The 25,182-nt window shown below is 34.8% G+C and overlaps 1 protein-coding gene across 17 annotated transcripts in view; it reads left to right on the plus strand.

Moving 5' to 3' along the window:
* Nucleotides 1-25,182, plus strand: part of ADGRL3 (adhesion G protein-coupled receptor L3) — a 936,136-nt gene that overhangs the window by 528,439 nt on the left and 382,515 nt on the right. For all 17 annotated transcript variants that reach the window (XM_059887348.1, XM_059887344.1, XM_059887332.1 and 14 more), the window contains 1 exon segment: nt 14,719-14,828. In XM_059887348.1, coding sequence (XP_059743331.1) covers nt 14,719-14,828 — 110 coding nt within the window.

The raw sequence follows: 25,182 nt of genomic DNA on the forward strand, positions 1-25,182 counted from the left end.
CAGTAGTTATATCCTACACCTCTAGAGTGGGTCTCCATTGATGGGGACAAAAAAAGCCAATGTATAATATAGAAAAAGCAATGAATTTCCTAACTTTTTCTGCCTCCTCACCCAGGTTATACTTGTTAGTTGACTCCTTGTTCATGTCCACTTAGATATTTCAGATTCACTTAGCCATTGCTGCTACCTAACTTTTATCCCCTGCTATTTCTCTCTTTGCTGAACTTCCACTGATTTTCTCTGTTGATGTGCTAGTAATGGCAGTCTCCCAGTACTCTTCTCCCCTTGTAAAAGCTGCAAACACATCCTTCAGTTTGCATATATTCACCAAATGTTGACCCTTTTGATATATTTTTAAAAGTCTATTTACTTATCAGGTGAATTTAAATTCTTGAAATATGGTAAGCAGTAAAAAGCATAATTTTTTTTCACCTTTGCTTCTGTCCATTCTTATACTTTCCTTCAGGCTTCTCCATTTTCTTTCCATCATTTTTATGTAACTTGCTTCCAGCTGAAAAGCCTCAATGGGAGTGCCTTTCCCTCAAACTGAGGAAAGTATTGCTGTATAATTAGACCACAGGGAATGCTGCAGAAGGAAACAGCCACCTTCTTCCCTGTCTTTAGGGATTGCCTATCATCTCTGCAACATGCTCAGACATTATAATCCTCAAGAGCTAATGCTACAGACATACATATATGCCTTATAAATGGTTATTTATAATTGCATATGTTCAAAAATATATAGCTAGCTGATAGTAACTTTAATCAATATCTGACAGTATGGGATTTTATTCACTTAGGTACTGTTCTCTCTGGAGACCCAATTCTTTAAAATCTGTTGTAAAAATTCTCATTTAACACCAAAGCCAAGAAACAAGATTGTGCTTTTAATTCAGTAGCTTACTGTCTGCGCCAACCATTTCTAATGTTTGTTCTTCTAAGAAATGTGAATCTTTCTGACTAATTTTGAAAATGTTTCTTTCTTTGGAGAATGAACAAACAACAAAATCTGGTTATTTGAATGTGTATATAGCAATAGAAATTGTTAAACATTTCATATTATGTATTAGAAATCCAAAAGGTGTATACCCCAGATATTTCTGTTGACATATGAGATTTAGGTTTATATCTTAATCTCTTTAAGGATAATGGTAAACATTGGAGAACAAGGGAGTCTGTTTGGAGTCTGTTTAACAGAGTGATACCTTACAGCAGAATATAGCAGAGAAACAGCGCTTGCTGAGGGACATTGGAGGTTTTACCATCAGCTATTTAGAGTTCCTGTTGTGTACAGGGGCTTCTCTGGTGGCTCAGATGGTAAAGAATCTGCCTGCAATGCAGAAGCCCTGAGTTCGATGCCTGGTTGGGAAGATCAATCCCCTGGAGAAAGGAATGGCTACCCACTCCTGTATTCTGGCCTGGAGAATTCCATGGACAGAGGGGCCTGGCAGGCTACCATTCATGGGGTCACGAAATACACGTCAACACAGAACCAGTGCTTCATGTATCATGTTCCTAATGTAGATCTACTATAAATTATGCCCCTTCTTGTGTTCTCTGCCTTCTTTTTAATTTTTTAAATAATTGGAGCATAATTGCTTTATAATGTTGTATTGTTTCTGCCATACAGCAACATGAATGAGTCAAAAGTATAGATATATCCCCTCCTTCTATTCTCTGCCTTCTTGTGTTGTTCCACCACCAGACATTTAATTTCCAAAGCTAGAGTCTTCAACTTTGGTTCCTCCCTCCTTTTAAGTCTTGACATTTCAAGCAATTATCAAGACTTTTCAGTTTTGCCACCTTAAATATATTTTGAATCCACCTATTTCTCCATCTCTGTTATACAATCCCCACGCCTATAGGCCTGTACTTCACAGATTCATTTTCTATAGAAATGTCAGATTAACCTATATCAAAAGTAATGAGAGTTTATTATTGGATGGACAAAAAAGTTCATTTGGGTTTTCCCATATGATGTTATGGAAATCCTGAACAAACTTTTTTGCCAACCCAATACTTCCTTGCTTATAACACATTCTAGGATCTCACTTAACCAAATAGACTGACTCCAGACTCCTTTAATAACTAACTGGATAATGTGTACACAAATAACAATTTTTCAAAGCCTTGCTTTTCTCATATGCACATGTATACAATCGTATTAAGGTCATTGTGAAGATTGTTACAAGATAACGCACATAGAGCACTTTGCACAGTGTTGAACTCGGAGGAAGCGATAGATTCATGTTAGCTACTCTCTTTATTAACATGTTATACAAAATCTCTGTGTTTGAGCCTCTGTTTGCCTCTCTGACCTCTTCTGTTGTCAGACTGTGTCTTCTACTCCAAGGGCACAAAGTGGCTTCTAGATCTGTATGTAGTTTCAATTTTCTTTCTCTTGTCATCTGTCTGAAATGCCTGCTCTTTTCTTCTACTAATTTCACCAAGGTGACTATTATTCATCTCTTAACACTCAATTCTGATGTCATATCCAGGAAAGCTGCCCTGATATCCACTGTTCTGTCCCATTAGATATCTGTATTTCCTAGGGCTGCCAAAATAAAGTACCACAAACTAGGTGGCTTAAAACAATGAAAATTCTGTCACTGTTCTGAAAGTCAGATGTGCTAGATGTCATGGGTTTGAGGTCCTAGATAGAATCCTTCCTTGCCTTCCTAGCTTCTGGTGGTAGCCATCAAACTTGGTACTCCTTGGTTTGCAGCCTCATCACTCTAATCTGTGCCTCAGTTATAGAATGATGTTCTTTCTACCTGTGTGTCCAAATTTCCCTATACTGTGATATTGGATTAAAGGCCCACCCTACTCCAGGCTGACCTCATTTTTCCTAGTTGCATCTGCAGCAAGTCTAAGTCCAAATTAGGCCTTATTCTTAGGTACTTGGGGATTAGCACTTAAACACATTTTTTGAGAGACAATTCCACCAACAATAGTGACTCTCATGTGTACTTTCATATCACCTGTCATACAACTGTTTTTGCATTTAACTCATCATGTGTTAATAACCTGTTCATGTATCTCCTCTAATAGATTTCAAACTCTCTAGAGCATGCACCAAGTCTAATCTCTTTGTCTTCCTAGCACAGGACACATGATAAGCTTTTAATACATGTCAATTAAGTAAGCATATTATTGTTCACTATTTAAAAATAGGTTTTGTGATACAAAAGATTACAAGAATTGATAATGTCACATAATACCTAATAATCTGATTTTTTACTTTCTCATTACTACAAAGAGAAAGAATATAGAAATACCTTGAATCAGAAACAAAGAGAATATACTTCTTTCCCCTGGGTCCTCATTGTTAGTGTAGCTTTGGGGAAAATATCTAACTACTTCATGTTTATCTATAAAATATAAATGAAAGAAATTATAACTTACTGATTCATTTTCAGGCATCATACGCTTTTCCTTCCAGAACCGTCAGAGACTTAATTTAATCAGAAAGTAGAGTCTACTTATAAAGGGACTGATGTGTCATGTTTAGTTTTCAATCTGAAGGAAATAAAGGACCATGAAAGTCAAGTAAGGATTATGAGAAAAGCTGAGATAAAGCAGCAGTAGTGAATCTGGTTAAGAAGGGATACTGGAGATGGGGTTGAACACAGAGGTATGGGGCTGATTAAATGTTGGGAAGGACGAGAAAGAGGTTTAGGAAGCAGTGTTGAATGAATTTTTGAACTTGTTATCAAATAGGAGATATCATGATATGGATGTGTGAGTGTGCTCAGTCATTTCTGAACTCTTGTGCCTCCACGGACTATAGCCCACCAGACTCCTTTGTCCATGGAATTGTCTCCTTTGTCCAAAAATACTGGAGTGTGTTGCCATTTCTTATGCATATGTTAGTCGCTTCCAGTTCCAGTTCAGTCACTCAGTCGTATCCGACTCTTTGTGACCCCATGAATCGCAGCACGCCAGGCCTCCCTGTCCATCACCAACTCCCGGAGTTCACTCCAACTCACGTCCATCCAGTCGGTGATGCCATCCAGCCATCTCATCCTCTGTCGTCTCCTTCTCCTCCTGCCCCCAATCCATCGCAGCATCAGGGTCTTTTCCAATGAGTCAACTCTTCACATGAGGTGGCCAAAGTACTGGAGTTTCAGCTTTAGCATCAGTCCTTCCAATGAACACCCAGGACTGCTCTCCTTTAGGATGGACTGGTTGGATCTCCTTGCAGTCCAAAGGACTCTCAAGAGTTTTCTCCAACACCATAGTTCAAAAGCATCAATTCTTCGGTGCTCAGCTTTCTTCACAGTCCAACTCTCTCATCCATACATGACTACTGGGAAAACCATAGCCTTGACTAGGTGGACCTTTGTTGGCAAAGTAATGTCTCTGCTTTTTAATATGCTACCTAGGTTAATCACTTAGTCATGTCCAAATCTTTGTGATCCATGGACTATAGCCTGCTAGACTCCTCTGTTCATGGGATTCTTCAGGCAAAAATACTGGAGTGGGATGCCATTCCCTTCTCCAGGGAATCTTACTAACCCAGGGATCAAACCCAGGTCTCCTGCTTCACAGGCAGATTCTTCATCATCTGAAGGGAAGCCATTTCCTACACTGAAATCTAAAATTTTAGAATTCAGTAGAATGATATTTTTGAAAATATAAGAGGTTTTACATGCCTTTCTCTGTAAATGTGTACCTCAGTGAGACCTCTACTGAAGTTATTATACCCTGTAATTATAAAATATTTACATTTTCTTCACTATTCCCCATTTCATGCCTTTCATATAAGGAGGACCTGTAACAGTTGTTTTACACATGAGTGGAATAAAACTCAGGATAAATGGTTTGCTTGCATAATTGTTACTTTGAAAATGGTCTTTTAATTTAAATTTTTTTCTTAAAGCTTATATGTAATTTTAGTCTTTCTTTCTCCAACTTCATCTACATGTATTAGTTCCTTTTTCAACTAATAATCAACAACTGTTTCTTAATCATTTTCTGTTTTCATGGATTATTCTATAACTGTTGAAAATATTGTGTATTTTTGGAGATGGGTAGGGTCTTCAAATGCAGCACAATTCTCCAAACCCAAACTAAATAGCTTCCTAATTTTGTCCCCATTAATCAAGAGTATTTTAATTAATCTGTCATGAAGAAGATCTAATAGCACAGTGATATAAAGGTCACAATATATTAATAACTTTTATTGACAGAAGAGAATTGAATTGAAGTGCACAGTGGCTTCTTAGTTGAAGAAGCTTAGTGTCTTCTTTCTTCTGAGTAACTTTCTGCATTGAGCCAGCTTTTTAAAAATGAAATTGTGAGGTTTCAACATATAGTGCTTTGCTTGGTTGTCAGTGGATTTGTTTCATTTTACTTGGAATTCCAAAGTGAAGACTTTGTAGAATTCATTCATTTTGTTTTATATTTTCAATAATTTCTTACATTTTTAATATTAATTATCATATATCTTTGATTCAGGAATCCAGCATTTATGAGTACCTACACCATCCTGTGTTATATATTGCATTATCCTATGTAGTATTGTTTTTGAGTCTTTAAATAATCACAGATTATAATTAGAAATATGTAGAAAGTGAGACCCTGAGAGACTACATATTTTGTCTTGTTTTTCACCATAGTATAGGTTCAAAGATAGGCTTCTGAGCTTACTTCTAGGATATTTTCTATATTGCTAATGGTATCTAAACTCTTGGCTGTGGACTTTTTAAGTACCTTAAAATTATTCCACATTTCAAGCATTCTCCATAACCTGAAATCTTCCTTTGTGCATTTTGCATATTTTCAAGTGTGTATAAGATTATTTGACTGATTTAATATAAATACATTTAAAAACAGTAAAAATAAAATGATCAATTCCCATGGTAGGTTTTTTAATCAAAAAACAATGAAACCAAAACTACTATTCTATAGTAGCACAGAATTTTTCTTAAAAAGGAAGTCTATATCCTTGAAGAAAATTAGAAACCATTGGCTTACATCAGAACATTCTCTTGGTTAACTGCTGTATTTGAATAATAAGAAGTCTAGTACATGGTAGGCACAAAGTAGGTATCCATAAAGAACTGTTTTTATTGTATGTTTAATAGTTCTAAATATATTTATAAATGTCTTTCTCTAAAAGGAAGCAATTCTTAAAGAGTAATGTAACCAATGTTTAATTATATTTATATTTACTGATTTTTTGTCTCTCAAGTTTAAGACATAAGGTAATAATTGTATGTTTCATTATAAATATTTTAGAATTGTGCCTTATGCATTATATTACATATTTTATTTCTATTTCATATATGTGATTTCAAATTAATAAAGGATGTTAATAAAGCATGTATTTCATCTTTTTGGGTTCATTAATACAAAGTCCTTTCACTTAAACTTAAAAATGTTTAGATTATTTGTTAAATATCTATCTATCTATCTGTATCTATCTATCTGTCTATGATCCTAAATGCAAAAAGAAGCACCAAGTGCCAGTCATTGAAAATGGCAATCTGGAAACCAAGAAAATAAATAAATTGTGTTTACCTTTTGCTTACTATCTTTAAAGGAAAGCTATTTTACCAGATTTTTTTCTTCCTTTTTGCTTTTACTGCAAAGCTTAAATTATTGGTGGCTTTCCCAACCATGCATAAATTCTGAATCATATATCTCAGATAATCACTGTGTTGGATTGAGTAGTATAGTCCACTTGAATATATTTCTCTCATATATGGAATAAAGACCACAACTTTCAAAAGGCAAATGTGAAAAGTCCCTGAACACAATGAATGCATTTAAAGTTGTCAGAAATTTTCATCATAGTCATTCTAAGATGAATCAACCAACATTGTTATCATCTTAAGTTCCTTCGAAAATGTTGCAGAGATTATCCAGCTATGAATGATATGTATAAGCTTTCCAGACATGTGGCAAGATAGGTTTTCATTATGCCAGAGTTCCTAGGTGACCTACACCTGTACATTATCTCTAGAAAGGCTATTTCTCCCCTCAATACTAAAAATAAATGTAATGTTTTACAGGGAGAGAGATGTACAATAAATATAGGAGAAACTTTGTTTTATAGAAAAAAAAACTTAAGAAATTAAAAGACGCTTGCTCCTTGGAAGAAAAGCTATGACCAACCTAGACAGCATATTAAAAAGCAGAGACATTACTTTGCCAACAAAAGTCCATCTAGTCAAAGCTATGGTTTTTCCAGTAATCATGTATGAATGTGGGAATTGGACTATAAAGAAAGCTGAGAGCTGAAGAATTGATGCTTTTGAACTGTGATGTTGGAGAAGACTCTTAAGAATCCTTTGGACTACAGGGAGATCCAACCAGTCAATCCTGAAAGAAATCAGTCCTGAATATTCACTGGAAGGACTAATGCTGAAGCTGAAACTCCAATACTTTGGCCACCTTATGCAAAGAACTGACTCATTTGAAAAGAGCCTGATGCTGGGAAAGATTGAAGGCAGGAGGAGAGGGGACAACAGAGGATGAGATGGTTGGATGGCATCACCGATTCAATGGACAATAGTTTGAGTAAACTCTGGGAATTGGTGATGGACAGGGAGACCTGGTGTGCTGTAGTCTGTGGGTTCGCAAAGAATCGGACACAACTGAGTGACTGAATTGAAACTGAACTTAAGAAAGCTGTACTGTATAGATGACATTACATAAAATTTTTGGAGTTAAAATTTGTCAGAATATGAAGTAGTATGGATAATCTTAAAATTTTTCATTTTATATGAATTTTATGTACACTTTGAAGCATAAATATTCACTTTGAAATATTCACATGAAACAGTAAATTTTCACTTTGTTTTAAAAAGCATAATATCTATTAAGAAATTGAGAACTCACACTTATTCCATATCTCATTGATAATCACTGTTGCTGCAGATCCTTTCTAGATATTCCCTAAATTTATGCATATATTCAACTATACACGTTTAATGTTTTTATTTAAAAATGTAAATCTGGAGGTTTTGCTTTCTTTTCAGATTAGTAAAGGAAGAGTTGCTTCACCATTAAATGCTGTCTAGCATCCCACAATAGGCATGCATTTTAATATATTTAACCAGACTGTGTACCTTAGAATGCATAAACTATATACATGCTTTCAAAATAAACTGTTGTGTTTTAAATTTGAATAAAGACTTATTTTTATGTCCTAATATTTTTGATAGCTGTGCTGAAGACTTTACAATATTTTAAATATGAGATGCTTTTCACTAAAGAAGGAATCTTGAGAGAATGGTATATCTATACATTTGCTTGTGACAAACCCATCCTCACTAGCAACCACAATTTATTCCCTCTTCTGTAAGTGGCTAGTGCATCAAAGGAGACTGCTTGCCTCTCTAGCCCTCTGATGAAGAGCCATCACTGGGTAAAACCAGTCATGTGGATTCCCCTTGTTTTAGGCATAGGACTTTTTTTTTTTTAATTTGGGCCATTGTTCTTTTTTTAATATAAATTTATTTATTTTAATTGGAGGTTAATTACTTTACAATATTGTATTGGTTTTGCCATACATCAACATGAATCCGCCGCGGGTGTACACGTGCTCCCCATCCTGAATCCTCCTCCCTCCTCCCTCCCCGTAAGGGCTGCCTATGGAGTGGCTTTTGGTGTAGAACATCCTTACTCTTAAAATGAGACACAAGGTAGGAACTTTACTTTTTTGGATTTAACTTATTCATGTAAGAACTACAAATACAGTGTCCATTTTAAGACTATAGGACATAAATCCAATAAAATTTCACAGAATCCAAGTCATATACATGATGCTAAATGTTCAGTGTTAAATCTCTGAATTAATGAACTTGAATCAATTCATCTTCCAAATTTAATATATGAGACGATACAACCCTTATTTTTAAGCTACTTTAATTTTCATTTGATTTTTTTTTTTAACAGCCTAAAGTAGAAATGCCCTTGCATTTATCTTGTACTTACTGCTTCCCGGAAATACCTTAATTCACAGCAGGTAGGATGTACACTATAGAATGTACTGTGTAGTGTACATGAATTAGGTCATGACTGGACCTAATTCAAAAGAGCCAGCCCAAACAGGACAGGTACCAGAAAGGAGAGATGAAGCATCTTAGAGGAGATGGACCTGTGAGATTTAGTGGTCTTCAGAAACTGGCATGTGTGGACTTTCTTTCACAGTTTATTATGCTGTACCATGTATATTATACTTACAAACCATAAAGATGGCTAAACTTATTTTTTTGTAATATAAATCTTACTCTTATACTCTTCAAAAAGTCCATGTATGAAGACAGTTAGACATGAACGTTTATTTCTGCTATATAGTCTCCTTTGGAAGTCTTCTTATGTATCCTAATATAGGCATGTGCACACATACAAAGTTATTCATTTGCTTTTATTTGGCACTTCACTGAAAGCAAATGTGAAGAAATCAAAGACATCTTTCTGAGCTCATGTCGTTCCTTTCATAGGCTTTCATGTTAAGTGATTTCAGGAGCCAACATTAGTAAAATACCATTTCTTTGCAATTTTCTTTCTCTGGATTTGATTTTATTCCTTTTTATTTTTATCACATATAAATAGTTTGATCTGAAAATATTACACATTGAGAAGACAAAAGACTAAACTGAATTCGTATGATGTCTCTAGTCTTAGTCCTGTCATGGCAGCTAGGACGTTCTTGTAGCTTGGGGAAGAGAAGAATGCTTTGCAGCACTCACAGGAAGTGTAATCAATTATGTCTGTTTTTAACTTAAAAAAAGAAAATCTGTCTGCGAAGTGAACATTGTCTTCAATAAGAAAAATACATACATGCAAATATTGTTCCTCTTTTAGAAGAAAACAAGTTATACCTCCATTTACTGTACTTTAAGATAATGTATTCAGACACACACTGATTTATTTGGTTAACCAAACATGCAGCTTCAAAAATGTTCAGTTCTGATATGCAGCTGCAAGTAGATGGTTAATAAACTAATATAGAGGCAATTCCTATAATTCTATATATCCATTGTTGTAACATTCAGCTAGTACTAGAAGATTACAGCTTAGAAATCACTGGCACATAACTCAGAACTGAAATGCTTTTCCAAGCAATGCTTCTGAGCATATTAATTTTAAATGTACATTTCCATTTATTGTGAATGCATGCTCTATGAGTTGTATTCATGTCTGACATAGCTAATCATTTTGTTTTTGGAATGGGCTCCATAAGTATTCTGTGGATGGTGACTGATGATTATGATAATTTGTTCTATCAAATATTACCCAGAGATGTGTGTAATATTTGGCAGTTGGACTTCCTTGCAAGATTTTCAAACATATTTTTGTATTTTCAGAATATTACTAATATTACTAAGGCAATTTGAAAAAAAATTCCCAGTAATAAAACCCGTAAGGTTCATAAACTTGTTCATACTATAGTAAGACAATCTGAAAATTTTTCTTTTTTTAAATTGCCACAGAAATAGTTTAGAGCACAGGCAAATAGTATCTTTTTAGTGCAGTAGAAAATTAGTATATTAAATTGAATTTTGTCAAACTAAAACTGCTTACTTAAGTTGTAAACATGAAATAGTCACTTTTTATTTATTTGTGTAAACATATAATAACACAGATATATGAATTAATACATCAGTTGGGTCTCATTAATAATTTCTTAATGTTTGATATTTCACATTTTATGAAGTTTTATTTGTGATATTTTATACTTTATGAAATAAAATTTGAAACAATGACCTAGTTTCTGTAAAATGCTTTAATAATTGCCTTTGTTGGTCAGGCAAACCTAGCTCATTTTCTCACATCTATTGCAATAAGCTTTATCCACTGAAAATCCCATTGTGATCCAAAAAAAAACAAGCATAACATGATGTCTTTTAGCCAAGCTGTAATCAAAACATTTGCTTGCACTGAAACATATATGTAAGTATAGGCCTATACATCATTTTAATAAATAAAACTGTATATTATGGAAATGTTAAACATCTTAGCTCTACTAAACATGCTCTACTATAACAACATGCATCTTCCTGTGTAAGAGTTCTATAAAGTGACTGCCACAGGAAGCAATTTCAGTGAGTCTTTTTGCTTAAGTGCTTAATGGTAGGCTGTATAATACCTCTTCAATGGTCTTGACATCTTCATTCCCATAGCCTGTGAATTTTACTTTATATGGATAAAAGATTTTTATGTATGCAACAATATTAAGACTTTTGAGGTGGAGGCATCATCCAGGTTTATGGAGATGGGCCTTAAATATGATCACAGTGTCCTTATAGAGGGAAGCAAGAAGGTCAAAGAAGGAAGAAGGTAGCGCTGGTCAGAATCAGGGTGAAAGAGGTGATGTGGTGTGGGGCTGCAAGCCAAAGGAATGAGGGAAAGCCTCTAGAAACTGGAAAAAAAAAAAAGGCAAGAGAACAGATTCTTCTCAGACCCTTTATGGAACCAACTCTGCCAACACCTTTGTCTTAGTCGTAGAAGACTATTTTGGACTTCTACCGCCAGACCTGTTTTGTGGTAATTTGTTCCAGAAGCAACAAGAAAACGAACACAGTATCCTAGTTTCTGTGGTCCTCCTTACTCCTCATTTTGGTCATGTTTTTACTTGCTTGTGTCATATCACCTTTGTAATGTAAAGAGTATGAAATAAAATATAAAAATACAAAATATGAATGACTTGGGGTTAAAGAATTACCTTGTGAATCATAGAACTTGATTTAAATTCATTGTTACAGTGTCTTCTGTAAAACATTACAGTACTTTTAGTTTATGGTTTAGAATCAATGTTTCAAAAATATAAACAGCAAATAAGAACCTTATCACTTTTGTTGCTCTTTTTAAATTGTCAAAAAAGCTGTACATTCAGAAAACTAAGATCATGGCCTCTGGTCCCATCACTTCATGGGAAATAGATGGGGAAACAGTGGAAACAGTGTCAGACGTTTATTTTTCTGGGCTCCAAAATCACTGCAGATGGTGATTGCAGCCATGAAATTAAAAGACACTCCTTGGAAGGAAAGTTATGACCAACCTAGATAGCATATTCAAAAGCAGAGACATTACTTTTCCAACAAAGGTCCATCTAGTTGAGGCTGTGGTTTTTCCAGTGGTCGTGTATGGATGTGAGAGTTGGACTGTTAAGAAAGCTGAGCACCGAAGAATTGATGCTTTTGAACTGTGGTGTTGGAGAAGACCCCTGAGAGTCCCTTGGACTGCAAGGAGATCCAACCAGTCCATCCTGAAGGAGAGCAGTCCTGGGTGTTCATTGGAAGGACTGATGCTAAAGCTGAAACTCCAATACTTTGGCCACCTCATGCGAAGAGTTGACTCATTGGAAAAGACTCTGATGTTGGGAGGGATTGGGGGCAGTAGGAGAAGGGGACGACAGAGGATGAGATGGCTGGATGGCATCACCAACTCAATGGACATGAGTTTGAGTGAACTCCAGGAATTGGTGATGGACAGGGAGGCCTGGCGTGCTGCAATTCACGGGGCCTCAAAGAGTCGGACACGACTGAGCGACTGAACTGAACTGAATATAATATATATAATATTTATTTCAATCTTATAATTACTTGAGATTAACAATAGTATTTTATTTATAGAATATTTAAATATAATCTTGTTTTCATCATGTATATTTTCATTTTTCAGTATTTCTACTTTTAATTCATTCCTGATAATAGCTGATTTTTCTGTAACGATCTGGATATAACTGAGTTTATATAGCTGCTCACTGTATAAAATCCTGACACAGATTTAGGATTTTATCTTTTCAAGGTGTGATGTTAAAACTGTATTTCTTAACTGCAAAAAAAAAAAAAGTCATGTCTTTTAACTTAAGACAACTTTCTCAAAGGGTTTTTCTATGTAATAGGAAAGTACTGCTGATTTTAAAAAATGTTAATACACTAAAATATTTGCACCACCTATTTTCTGTGTATGTTGGTGACAGCCACATTTATGTTAATGTTATTAACATTATCAATTGTTTGATAATCATTCTTAGACCTAAATCTATGCAAGAGAATTTTATAGTATGCTGACCATCAGAATTAGCTGTTATTCTATACTGCCTGTTGAGTATGGAATATTGACCTTTATTACTCTTCATTTTCAATACAAAATATATTTTTAAGTTAAAGCATTCACTAATGAATCCATTTTAATTTAGGTAATAAATAAAATCCTCATTATGCCTGACAAATGGTAGCCTCAAGTAAACTCAAACCATTTTCACTATAAATCAAAATGAGTTCTGCCCTAAATACGCCTTATACAGCTAGTATCCTAGCAAGGATTCAGAGGTATAGGTCATACCAGGAAATGAAACATATCATTAAGAAAATAATAAAAAAATAATAAGAAAGAAATAAAGATACAGAGAGAGAGAAAATCTAGCTTGAGATATATTTCTGAGAAAAGTAAAATGAGAACATAAAGCAAATGACAGCGAGAATGTCTCATACTGTGTACTTAGCAATACTCTTTTGGGTAGGAGAAGCCATATATTTTTTTTTCCATAGGAATGTCTACTTATTGATAAATTATTGAGTTAAAAAGATTTTGAGTAAAATTTGCTATAACGAGGATGCTCTGAAATTGAGTGTCTTTTTCAGAGCCAAAATAATTTTCATTATATGTATATTTACCCATGAGTAAATCTAGGTAACCCAGATCTGTTTAAAAAGCCACAAAAGATGCCTAATTTGTTTTTCTATTTCATTAGTAATGTCTGATCTTTCTCTTTGGTGATTTTAAGTTATTTTAAATTATAAGATGCTGACATTTGTGAATAGCAGTCTGCAACATTAATGTCATTATTTGGCTGATCATGAGGAATATAAGAGTACGTTCTTAAAAATAGTCTTACTTATGGGATTATGTATTTTTACACTAATTTGTATAAATTAAATTCTTAGATATATTTTGATATTTAAATATTGACTTTTTACTGTTTATTTTTATTTTTTAGGTATAGCTAAAAGTGTTTCAAAAACATATGTTCACTGCCTATAAAAGTGATATGAAAATCAGTGAATTTATTTTACTACTGCCTAATAAAGTTCTGAGAGAAGGCAATGGCACCCCACTCCAGTACTTTTGCCTAGAAAATCCCATGGACGGAGGAGCCTGGTAGGCTGCAGTCCATGGGGTCGCAAAGAGTCGGACAGGACTGAGCGACTTCACTTTCACTTTCATGCATTGGAGAAGGAAATGGCAACCCACTCCAGTATTCTTGCCTGGAGAATCCCAGGGACGGGGGAGCCTGGTGGGTTGCCGTGTATGGGGTCACACAGAGTCGGACACGACTGAAGCGACTTAGCAGCAGCAGCAGCAGCAATAAAGTTCTGTGGTTCTATTTTCTTAATTATTATTATTTATTTATATAATGAGAGTATTTTCCTACCAAATAGTCCTGTCTTCACATTGACAATATCCTATGGGCCAGTTAATGTTGCTTAAGCTGTATTTTAACTTCTAACTCAATACTGTGCTGTGCTCATTCTAATATTCAATTAGTTACTATGAATAAACTGAATGAATTTTTTAGTGTCTAGCTTTTTAAAGTATACTATAGACATTACCTTAGTAAGCCTAAAACCCTGAATTACCCAAAACCTTGCTTAAATCTGTGTAATTAGAAAGTATTTATTAGATAAAATTTGTATTTATGTTTATAATTACTTAACTATATAGACACTTATTATTTTTCTTCTCCTTTGACTTTAGGTGCAATAACAGAACCCAATGTGCAGTGGTGGCAGGTCCTGATGTTTTTCCAGACCCTTGTCCAGGAACCTATAAATACCTTGAAGTGCAGTATGAATGTGTTCCTTACAGTATGTATATTCTTGTACTTCTTTTAAAAAAGGAAAGATATTAAGCATTGTTTTGCATGCATTGACAACATATTCTCTATAAAACATAAAAATAATCACATAAATTATATTAAAAACTGGATAATTTTAATTTTTCAAGGTCATACATTATCCTCACACTGGACTAATTCGATGTTGCCTAAATGATCTTGCAGCATTTAATTTTGACTATATTTTTCTATATATCGGTCAGTACTTATTCTAAAACTCTTTTCTTATTGCAAGAATATAAAATATTTAGGAAAAAGGATGAATGAATGATATGTCAGTACTATATCCCTGTAGTTCCAACAAACAGCAGTAAAAGTGAATAATATGCTTGTATATATAGTAGCATAGAAATTGATACATTTTCAATTTGATAGAAGCAATTAAATCTAAGCTTCCTCTGCTGCCAACATATTGAGAATTAAAAATATTCATCCAGAGGGAACAGACTGGATAGAAATTGCAAGAATTACATGAACTAAAGTACTCTTTAGAATGTATCTTTTGTACTCCCAAGAAGTTAGTCTTTACAACCCTTATGTCAGAAAAAATATATACCAACAACTTATTTTTTTTCCTTCAGGAATAATGAAAAATCAAACATTCAAAAATGGAACATTTTTGTTCCTTTTTTTAAAATTCAAAGGTAGAATCACCATCTCAAAAGAAAAATTTTTGATCTAACTAGTTAATTATTCATGGAATACCTTAGTGAAGATAACTTAGGAAATCCTATATTCTCATGCTAAATATGCAGCTCATCCTAGAGGCAGAAAACTCCTGGGATCAAAAACAAATTCCAGGTTCCAATATCCTTTGACATCTCAGAAGAAACGAACTGTCGGGGGATCAGCAAATATACTGTGCTTAGAGATATTTCTATGCTTCACTCATTTCTGTTTATTTAAAAAGTATGGCAAAACCAATACACTATTGTAAAGTAATTAGCCTCCAATTAAAATAAATAAATTTAAATTAAAAAGAAAATAAAATAAAAAGCAGTGTGTTGCTTATGAGCTGTAAGTGTTCATACTCTGATAATAGAGAGAAATTTGGCCAGCAAGAAATTAATTAAAATGTAAAAGTAATAGTGAAAGCAATCAGGAGAAAATACCATTGTTTGTTTATTTTAGATGTGATTGATTAGAAGTATATCTAGTGAAGTTTTATAGGCTAACTTTGTTATACAGAAGCATAAGTATATAGGTTTTATTGAAATCCCAGTTGAGGTTCCCCATCTTATATTGTTATCTCCAGGGACTGACCATTCTATAAAAATATAAAGCTAAATGACCATTTATTGTTCATCAGTGATATTTTAAAGAACTAAAATTTGTAGTCTGTTTTAGAACTGTGACAATTATACTTGGATTGCATAATAATAATATCTATGTGAAAAATGTAGAATAGCTACTTCCAAAGGCATTTTTTTTTAAAGTATGAATTAAGGTGTTCTTCAGTCTTAAAGACAGTTTTAAGAAACTTACATTCATATTTTTGAAACATGAAAGCTGAAGAAGGCTTGTTGAATATTTGTTTTTTACACAATTTTTAAAAATTAAAGAATTTCACAGCTGTTTTTTCCATTTTATGTACTTTTTCCAAATTTCTTTCAGGATAAGTACTCCAAAATCCTGTGCCAAACTCATTCTGAAAAAATCATTTTCTTAATTCATTTTGATATAAATGAGAACTTGCTCCGACACATTTGTATAAAGGGATTGTGATTTATCAGATTTCCTCTCATAAATTTTTAGAGTTGGGCAATTTGATTCCTGAATATCCTGTATTTACATGTTTCTGATAATCCTAAAAATGTACCGATTACTTTAGAAGTATATCCATATTATATTAGAATATTTATCTGATTATTTCATTAAATAAGAATTATAAACACAGGTGCAACCACTATGCAGGTTATACATGGTTTAATTTATATGATATAGTATGATTATGTTTGTTTGAAGTATCTTCAGTCTGTTTCAGTTAAAAATATAATGAATAACTAGAAATTCATTTAGTAAATTTAACTTGAATTTAAAAGAAAAGAATCCAAAAGAAGTTGAAAACCATAAAATAAAATAGAGTGACTCGTTTGAAAGGTAGGATAGTTTAGTAAAAAAATGACCAGGTAGCAGGACCCTGGTTAATTTAACAAAAATCTGGATTTTTTAGCTTAGGTAAGCTGTTAAAATTTTTTTAATCTCACCTTACCAACATTCCCTCATCTATAGTACAGTCATCCATTTTATCTGTGGTTTCATTTTCCATGATTTCAGTTACCCGTTGTCAACCTCAGTCTGAAATTATTAAATGGAAAACTCTAGAAATAAACAATTTGCAAGTGTTAAATAATATGCCATTCTAGGTAGCTGGATGAAATCTGCTGTCCTACCGCAGACATGAATCCTCCTCTTCTCTAGTATACTTACTGCATTCACTACCCACTTGTTAGTGTCTTAGTAGTCATCTGGGTCATCACTTCAGCTGTCTAGTGATGATAGCTGTCATGCCATCATAGTACTTGTGTTCGAGTAATCGATATTTTACTTAGTAAAGGGCCCCAAAGTGCACGAGGAGTGATGCTGGAAATATGGATTTTTTTTTTACTATGACTAATTAATAAATTAAATGTTATCATAGATATGTATAGGAAGAAAAACAGTATATTTGGGGTTTGGTGCTATTTGCAGTTTTAGGGATCCACTGAGGTCTTAGAATATATTCCCCTTAGAATGGTCTTGGCATGCGTAAGTCAGTGGGAGACTATTACAAGTCTTTATTTAGGTGATGATAAGCTCCTTTACTTTTCTCCAGAATAAAAAAGCACTGTTTGTTGTTGTTGTTGTTTTCCCAAAAATAAAAATATTCACTTATAAAAAGAGCTGACATTTATTAACATTTACTACATGCCATTTACTACACTGGTTTTAGAACTCTTTACGGGTGACCCTATGGACTACACAGTCCATGGAATTCTCCAGGCCAGAATACTGGAGTGGGTAGCCTTTCCCTTCTCCAGGGGATCTTCCCAACCCAGGGATTGAACCCAGGTCTCCCACATTGCAGTAAGATTCTTTACTAGCTGAGCCACAAGGGAAGCCCAAGAATATTGGAGTGGGTAGCCTATCCCTTTTCCAGCGGATCTTCCTGACCCAGAAATCAAACCGGGATCTCTTGCATTGCAGATGGAATCATTACCAACTGAGCTATCAGGGAAGCCCTTTATGTTTACATACCCTCTTTTATTTAATTCTCATAATCTCCTCCCTGTTAGATATGTGTGTCACAGCTTTACTAAAGAAGAAACAAACTCAGTAAGATAGGTAGAGTGTTTCTTATAAAGTGTAGAATAGCTAGAAAATGGCAGAGCCAGGAGTTGAGTCAGTTTGTAATATTTGTTCTGAAGGACCCAACTCTACTTCCACACATAGATTTTCCCCTTTATATTTTCATGAGTTATTCAGTGGTGTTCAGTATTCAGCTTTCATCAGTACAGTAATGGCACGTGATGAAGAAAGAGCTTCAAGAACCCAGGCCCTTTTTCTCAGTTCTTTTGCTACTTACTTTTAAGAGGTTTGTATTATTCTCTTAAAGCAGGTGAATCGCTGCAAACTTTTATTTTCCCAAACACCTAGTGAAGCTTTATGGCAAAGACTAATTTGCGCTCTAAAAATACTACCCACAATTTAGAATGAGGCTCTTACCTACATAGTAACTTTAAAAGTTGTTTAAATTACCTGCATTATAAGAAAAAAAAAATCCTTGTACTTAATTAAAATGCTTGTTAAAAGACCTCATTGTATTAGTAGAAGACAGACTTCATAGTTAAGATTCAGTATTAATATTTTTAACTTTTCTAACTGTACCACTGAATAAACAACCAAACAAGAGATGCTGTTAGGTTCTGTTTGTCATGTAGTTTTATAATATCCATTTTAATTTTGAATTTAAGATGATATTTTAAAATGTATGTGGTGATATATTTTATATTTATGAATGCTTTGATCTTGATGTATGGGAAAATATTAATATTTTATATTTATTTGTATATATATATATTATATGTATACACACACTGTATTTTTCCATGGTAATATTGATTTTTAAGGTGATGCTTTTTCTTGTTAAAATATAGAAAAGAAGGAAATATAGAAATACAGGGGAAAACAAAATTATGTATAAAAACATATCAATATTAATTATATATAAACATATGAGAGGTAATATAGAAAAATTCAACAAAGTCTCTTGTATCACATAGGAGAAAGAAAGTTGAAAATATCTAAGATAAGCTTGCAATAATTTTTGCACAGAGTTTTAGGAGTCAGTAAATAGGTGGATAATTGAGCAATAAGTTTTAAAAGGACCTTTGCCTGAATCAATCAAATGTTATGACTTCTTTTGAAAAGATGACAGTAGGAAATAAAATAAGGAAAATGAGTAATTGTTAACAATGTAGTGAGGCTACTGAATTGTCCTATACTGAATTTTTGGATCTCTTGTACTCAGTTTTTTTTTCAGATTGTAAAAGTTGGATTTAATCTTTTTTTCCTACTATTTATATTCTCTTGTTTGGTTTTATAGGTACCCTGTTTTGGGGTAAGATGAATTAATATTTTTTCTGTTGCTGTTACACCTTAGTTCCACTGTGGCTTTTATAGCTTTTGCCTTTCCTTCTGCGACTTGATTTTCCTCCTTTGTGATATTTTCTCTCCAAGAGATGACCCAGATATTCAAGAGGTTAAACCTCAGCCTTTACCAGTGCCACATATTTGCTCTCTCATCTTCTCACCCTACCCCATGACTTCTAGCCTGATTTGGATAAAAAATTGTAAGCATCTTTAAGTAGAGTTTCCTTCATTTAGCCAATTTACAGGGATGACTTGAGTTAGAAAGAAAACAATAAAACAACTAACCACCTACACAGAGTATTTCTGAGCAAAAATATCTTTACTTTATATCCTGCTGACAATTTGTCTTTCTTCCAAGGCATGCAATTTCACGCACATTACACTCAAAAAGTGCTTGTCTTCTCTCACAGTCCAGCTTTTCTATTCAGTTGTTTCTTCTTTTTAAAACTACAAAGCACAATTTACTTATTCTAGTAATCTTCTCCTCTGGTAGCTTTTCTTAGGAGATAGATGTGGGAAGCACACAATTGGAGAAGTACTAGAAACAAGTGTTTGGTTAAACCAGTCTTATTTTATAGCACTTACAGACTTTTTCACCATTCACATTAGCCATCTGGAGTTATGTATAAGATTGGCTTTATAGAAAGACTTGCAAAAAGGGCATTATCAGAAATTAATATTCATAATTAATTATATAATCCTTTTTTTAACTGAAAAAATGCCATACTTTCAACATTTAAAGTGAACAAAGCCTTTAAATATTTAATTATAAATAACTCAATATATTTTAGGGCTTCTCTTGTATTTCAGTTGGTAAAGAATATGCCTGTAGTGCACGAGATCCAGGTTCAATCCCTGGGTTGGGAAGATACTTTGGTGAAGGAAATGACAAACCACTCCAGTGTCCTTGCCTAGAAAATCCAATGGACAGAGGAGCCTGGTGGGCTGCAGTCCATGGGGTCACAAAGAGTCAGGCATGACTGAGTTACAAACACACACACAAATATATTTTACAAGTAATGTTTAACTGAGTATATATTTTAAAATGTGCACACATTGATTTCCTACTGGTATTTATTATGTAAGTAAATCTTTATATATTTTAAAGCTCATTGTACTGAAATTAACCCATAGGTTTAAGTTTTTAAATATCCAAAAATGTCAAGATATAATTTGATTTCCAATGGCTCAGTACATTTTCCAGTTTGATACATAGGAGATATTCAATAAATATGTATTGAATGATTGAAAGAAGAAAGGAAATGTGATAAAAGTATTATGTTCATTGCTAGAATGATAAGCAAAAGAAACTCTTATCTACAAGAGAGACCTTATTAACTCAAAGATCTATGGTAAAAAAATATATATATATATATTAATTTTAGTTTCTCCAAGTTATTTGATGTTTGTTACTATATCCCTCAAGAAATCTATGTTGTGCTGTGCTAAGTTGCTTCGGTCATGTCCGTCTCTTTGCAATCCTGTGGACTATAGCTTGCCAGGCTCCTCCGTCCATGGGATTCCCCAGGCAAGAATACTGGAGTGATCATTTCCTTCTCCTGGAGATCTTCCCAACCCAGGAATCAAACTGGTGTCTCTATGCCTCCTGCATTGGCGGGCATGTTCTTTACCACTAGTGCCACCTGAGAAGTGCCTCAAGAATGCTACTAGCAACCAATTTGTTTTCCATATTATTATTTTATACCTTCTTATAATATAGCAAGTATTATCCTTCTATAAGAAGAATATCACTTATCTAAATTCTCTGTTTTTAGAATGATACTTAAAAGAACATCAAAATTCTTCCTTTCCTTTCTCCTTTTTCTCCCCACTAGTTTCTTTCTTAAATATTTTCTCTATACTTGACAGTATCTTGCACCTAACATACAATTTATAAAGCTTTTGTAAGTCAGATTATTTAGCAGTTAATTAAAACTTTTATTGTATATAATAAATAAGAAATATACATAAAAATTGCTATTATACGTTTGAAAAACAGGAAGGATGAGTGGACTATATACTTTCTTAGAAGTTCTTATCCAAAATTCTCTCATACTTTTGTCTAACTGCTTCACATTTTTATGGAAATTAGTTTCAACTAGATGATATCAGTTGCTTTCAAGATCTCCCTCTTTTACAGTCCTATCCTCAATCAGTTTATATTGCAAACCAGACACTGTGCTAAATAGTTGGTAGAAAGCTAAGATAAAAATTCTGTCGTTGAGGAATTTAGCCAAATGAGACTCAAGGTCCCCAAAGTTACACTGTTACTTGTTCAGCAAAGTAGTTGAGCACTTCATATTCACAGCGCGCTAAGGAGATACGCCTGTCTCATAGCGCTTGATGTTTGTAACGGGTGGGTACGAAGGTTTTCTGAAAGACATGACCCTTGAGTGAGCCTTAAAGAACGAGCAGACTTTAGTGAGAAGGGCAATCAGTTTGGGCTGATGGGGCAATGGCAGATAAGAAACTGTTATGGTGAATATAAAATGAAAACAATTCGGTATTTGTATAAAAACAAAATACAAGAGTGACAGGAAATGAAACCATAGATTGGCAGGGTAGGAATCCTGATGTCGCTCTATGCTGGGATTGAGTCCTGATACTCATCACAGTGAGGAACACAAAGATAGAAAATTATTTTTAATGTAATTAACTAATACATTAACTAGAAATACTTGTTTGCAATCTGCAAAAAACAATTTTGACTAAGTTGAAAAACAGTCTTTTGCGGGGAGAGAGGGTTGGGAAATAACACAGTAATAGTTCCAGAATCAAAAGAGAAAAAGGTAAAACTCAAGTCTGAAAAAATAAGATCCAGTGATCTAGAGAGTGTTAGTGGACAGCAAGGACTCTTTGTTTGGATAAATCAGTTCCAAAAATGGTCTGTGTACTCTAAGTCCTGTAAAGATCTCTACAGGGACATCAGTGTTAGTTGCTCAGTCATTTCCGAGTCTTTGCGACCCTATGGACTATAGCCTGACAGGGTCCTCTGTCCCTGGAATTCTCCAGAAAACAATACTGGTGGTGGTGGTGATTTAGTCACTAACTTGTGTCCAACTCTTGTGACCCCATGGACTGTAGCCCTCCAGGCTCCTCTGTCCATGGCGTTCTCCCGGCAAGAATACTGGAGTGGGTTGCCATGCCCTACTCCAGGGATCTTTCCAACCCAGAGATCAAACATGTGTCTTCTGCATTGCAGGTGGATTCTTTACCATCTGAGCCACCAGGGAAGGCCTGGGGCATCAGGACTGCATGAAATTCATTTGTTTCCAAGGAAGGAGAATGGGGTTGTCAAAGAGCCTACATGTAATTAAAAAGAAGCAAACTCCTCAGTAGACTGTGCAATTCAGTCACTCAGTCACGTCTGACTCTTTGCGACCCCATGAGCTGCAGCATGCCAGACTTCTCTGTCCATCACCAAATCCCGGAGCTTGCCCTGTGCTAAATACAGCCTGCAGGGGATTTCTTTAGGCCTCTCAGATATCAACAAGTCAATTTTAACATTAAGTCTGGAGAACACTTGACTGGTATTCCCTTGAGCAACTGCAGACCAGAGCTGAGTGTGTGCTGCACCTTTTAAACAGGGTCTGTTCTTTGCTACTTCGTGTAATTTCCATTCCTTTTGGTATTGTTATCTGGTTCACTATGGGCTCCCCAGGTGGTGCACCCTCTTCCAACAACACAAGAGAAGACTCTACATGTGGACATCAGCAGATGATAAACACCGAAATCAGATTGATTATAGTCTTTGCAGCCAAAGATGGAGAAGCTCTATACAGTTGGCAAAAACAAGACTGGGAGCTGACTGTGGCTCAGATCATGAACTCCTTATTGCCAAATTCAGACTTAAATTGAAGAAAGTAGGGAAAACCACTAGACCATTTCAGGTAAGACCTAAATCAAATCCCTTATGATTATACAGTGGAAGTGAGAAATAGATTTAAGGAACTAGATCTGATAGACAGAGTGCCTGATGAACTATGTACAGAGGTTTGTGACATTGTACAGGAGACAGAGATTAAGAGCATCCCCATGGAAAGGAAAGGCAAAAAAGCAAAATGGCTGTCTGAGGCAGCCTTATAAATAGCTGTAAAAAGAAGAGAAGCAAAAAGCAAAGGAGAAAAGGAAAGATTATTCCCATCTGAATGCAGAGTTCCAAAGAATAACAAGGAGAGATAAGAAAGCCTTCCTCAGTGATCAGTGCAAAGAAATAGAGGAAAACAACAGATTGGGAAAGACTAGAGATCTCTTTAAGAAAATTAGAGATACCAAGGGAACATTTTATGCAAAGATGGTACAATAAAGGACAGAAATGGTATGGACCTAAGAGAAGCAGAAGATGTTAAGAAGAGGTAGCAAGAATACAAAAAGAATTGTACAAAAAAGATCTTCACAACCAAGATAATGACGATGGTGTGATCACTCACTTAGAGCCAGACATCCTGGAATGTGAAGTCAAGTGGGCCTTAGAAAGCATCACTACGAACAAAGCTAATGGAGGTGAAGGAATTCCCGTTGAGCTATTTCAAAACCTGAAAAATGATGCTGTGAAAGTGCTGCACTCAATATGCCAGCAAATTTGGAAAATTCAGCAGTGGCCACAGGACTGGAAAAGGTAAAGAAAGGCAATGCCAAAGAATGCTCAAACTACTACACAATTGCACTCATCTCACACGCTAGTAAAGTCATGCCAAGAATTTTCCAAGCCAGGCTCCAGCAATACATGAACCGTGAACTTCCAGGTGTTTAAGCTGGTTTTAAAAAAGGCAGAGGAACCAGAGATCAAATTGCCAACATCTGCTGCATCATCGAAAAAGCAAGAGATTTCCAGAAAAACATCTACTTTTGCTTTATTGACTATGCCAAAGCCTTTGACTGTGTGGATCACAATAAACTGTGGAAAATTCTGAAAGAGATGGGCATACCAGACCACCTGACCTGCCTCTTGAGAAACCTATATTCAGGTCAGGAAGCAACAGTGAGAACTGTACATGGAACAACAGACTGGTTCCAAATTGGAAAAGGAGTACATCAAGGCTGTATATTGTCACGCTGCTTATTTAACTTATATGCAGAGTACATCATGAGAAACACTGGATAGGGAGAAGCACAAGCTGGAATCAAGATTGCTGGGAGAAATATCAATAACCTCAGATATGCAAATGACAGCACCCTTAGGACAGAAAGTGAAGAGGAACTAAAAAGCCTCTTGATGAAAGTGAAATAGGAGAGTGAAAAAGTTGGCTTAAAGCTCAACATTCAGAAAATGAAGATCATGGCATCCGGTCCCACCACTTCATGGGAAATAGATGGGGAAACAGTGGAAACAGTGTTAGACTTTATTTTTCTGGGCTCCAGAATCATGGCAGATGGTGATTTCAGCCATGAAATTAAAAGACACTCCTTGGAAGGAAAGTTATGACCATCCTCTATAGCATATCCAAAAGCAGAGACATTACTTTGCCAACCAAGGTCCGTCTAGTCAATGCTATGGTTTTTCCATTGGTCATGTATGGATTTGAGAGTTGGACTGTGAAGAAGGCTGAGCACCAAAGAATTGATGCTTTTGAACTGTGATGTTGGAGAAGACTCTTGAGAGTCCCTTGGACTGCAGGGAGATCCAACCAGTCCATTCTGAAGGAGATCAGTCCTGGGTGTTCATTGAAAGGACTGATGCTAAAGTTGAAACT

The sequence above is a fragment of the Bos taurus genome, chromosome 6, assembly GCF_002263795.3.
Source record: "Bos taurus isolate L1 Dominette 01449 registration number 42190680 breed Hereford chromosome 6, ARS-UCD2.0, whole genome shotgun sequence".
Taxonomy (NCBI): domain Eukaryota; kingdom Metazoa; phylum Chordata; class Mammalia; order Artiodactyla; family Bovidae; genus Bos; species Bos taurus.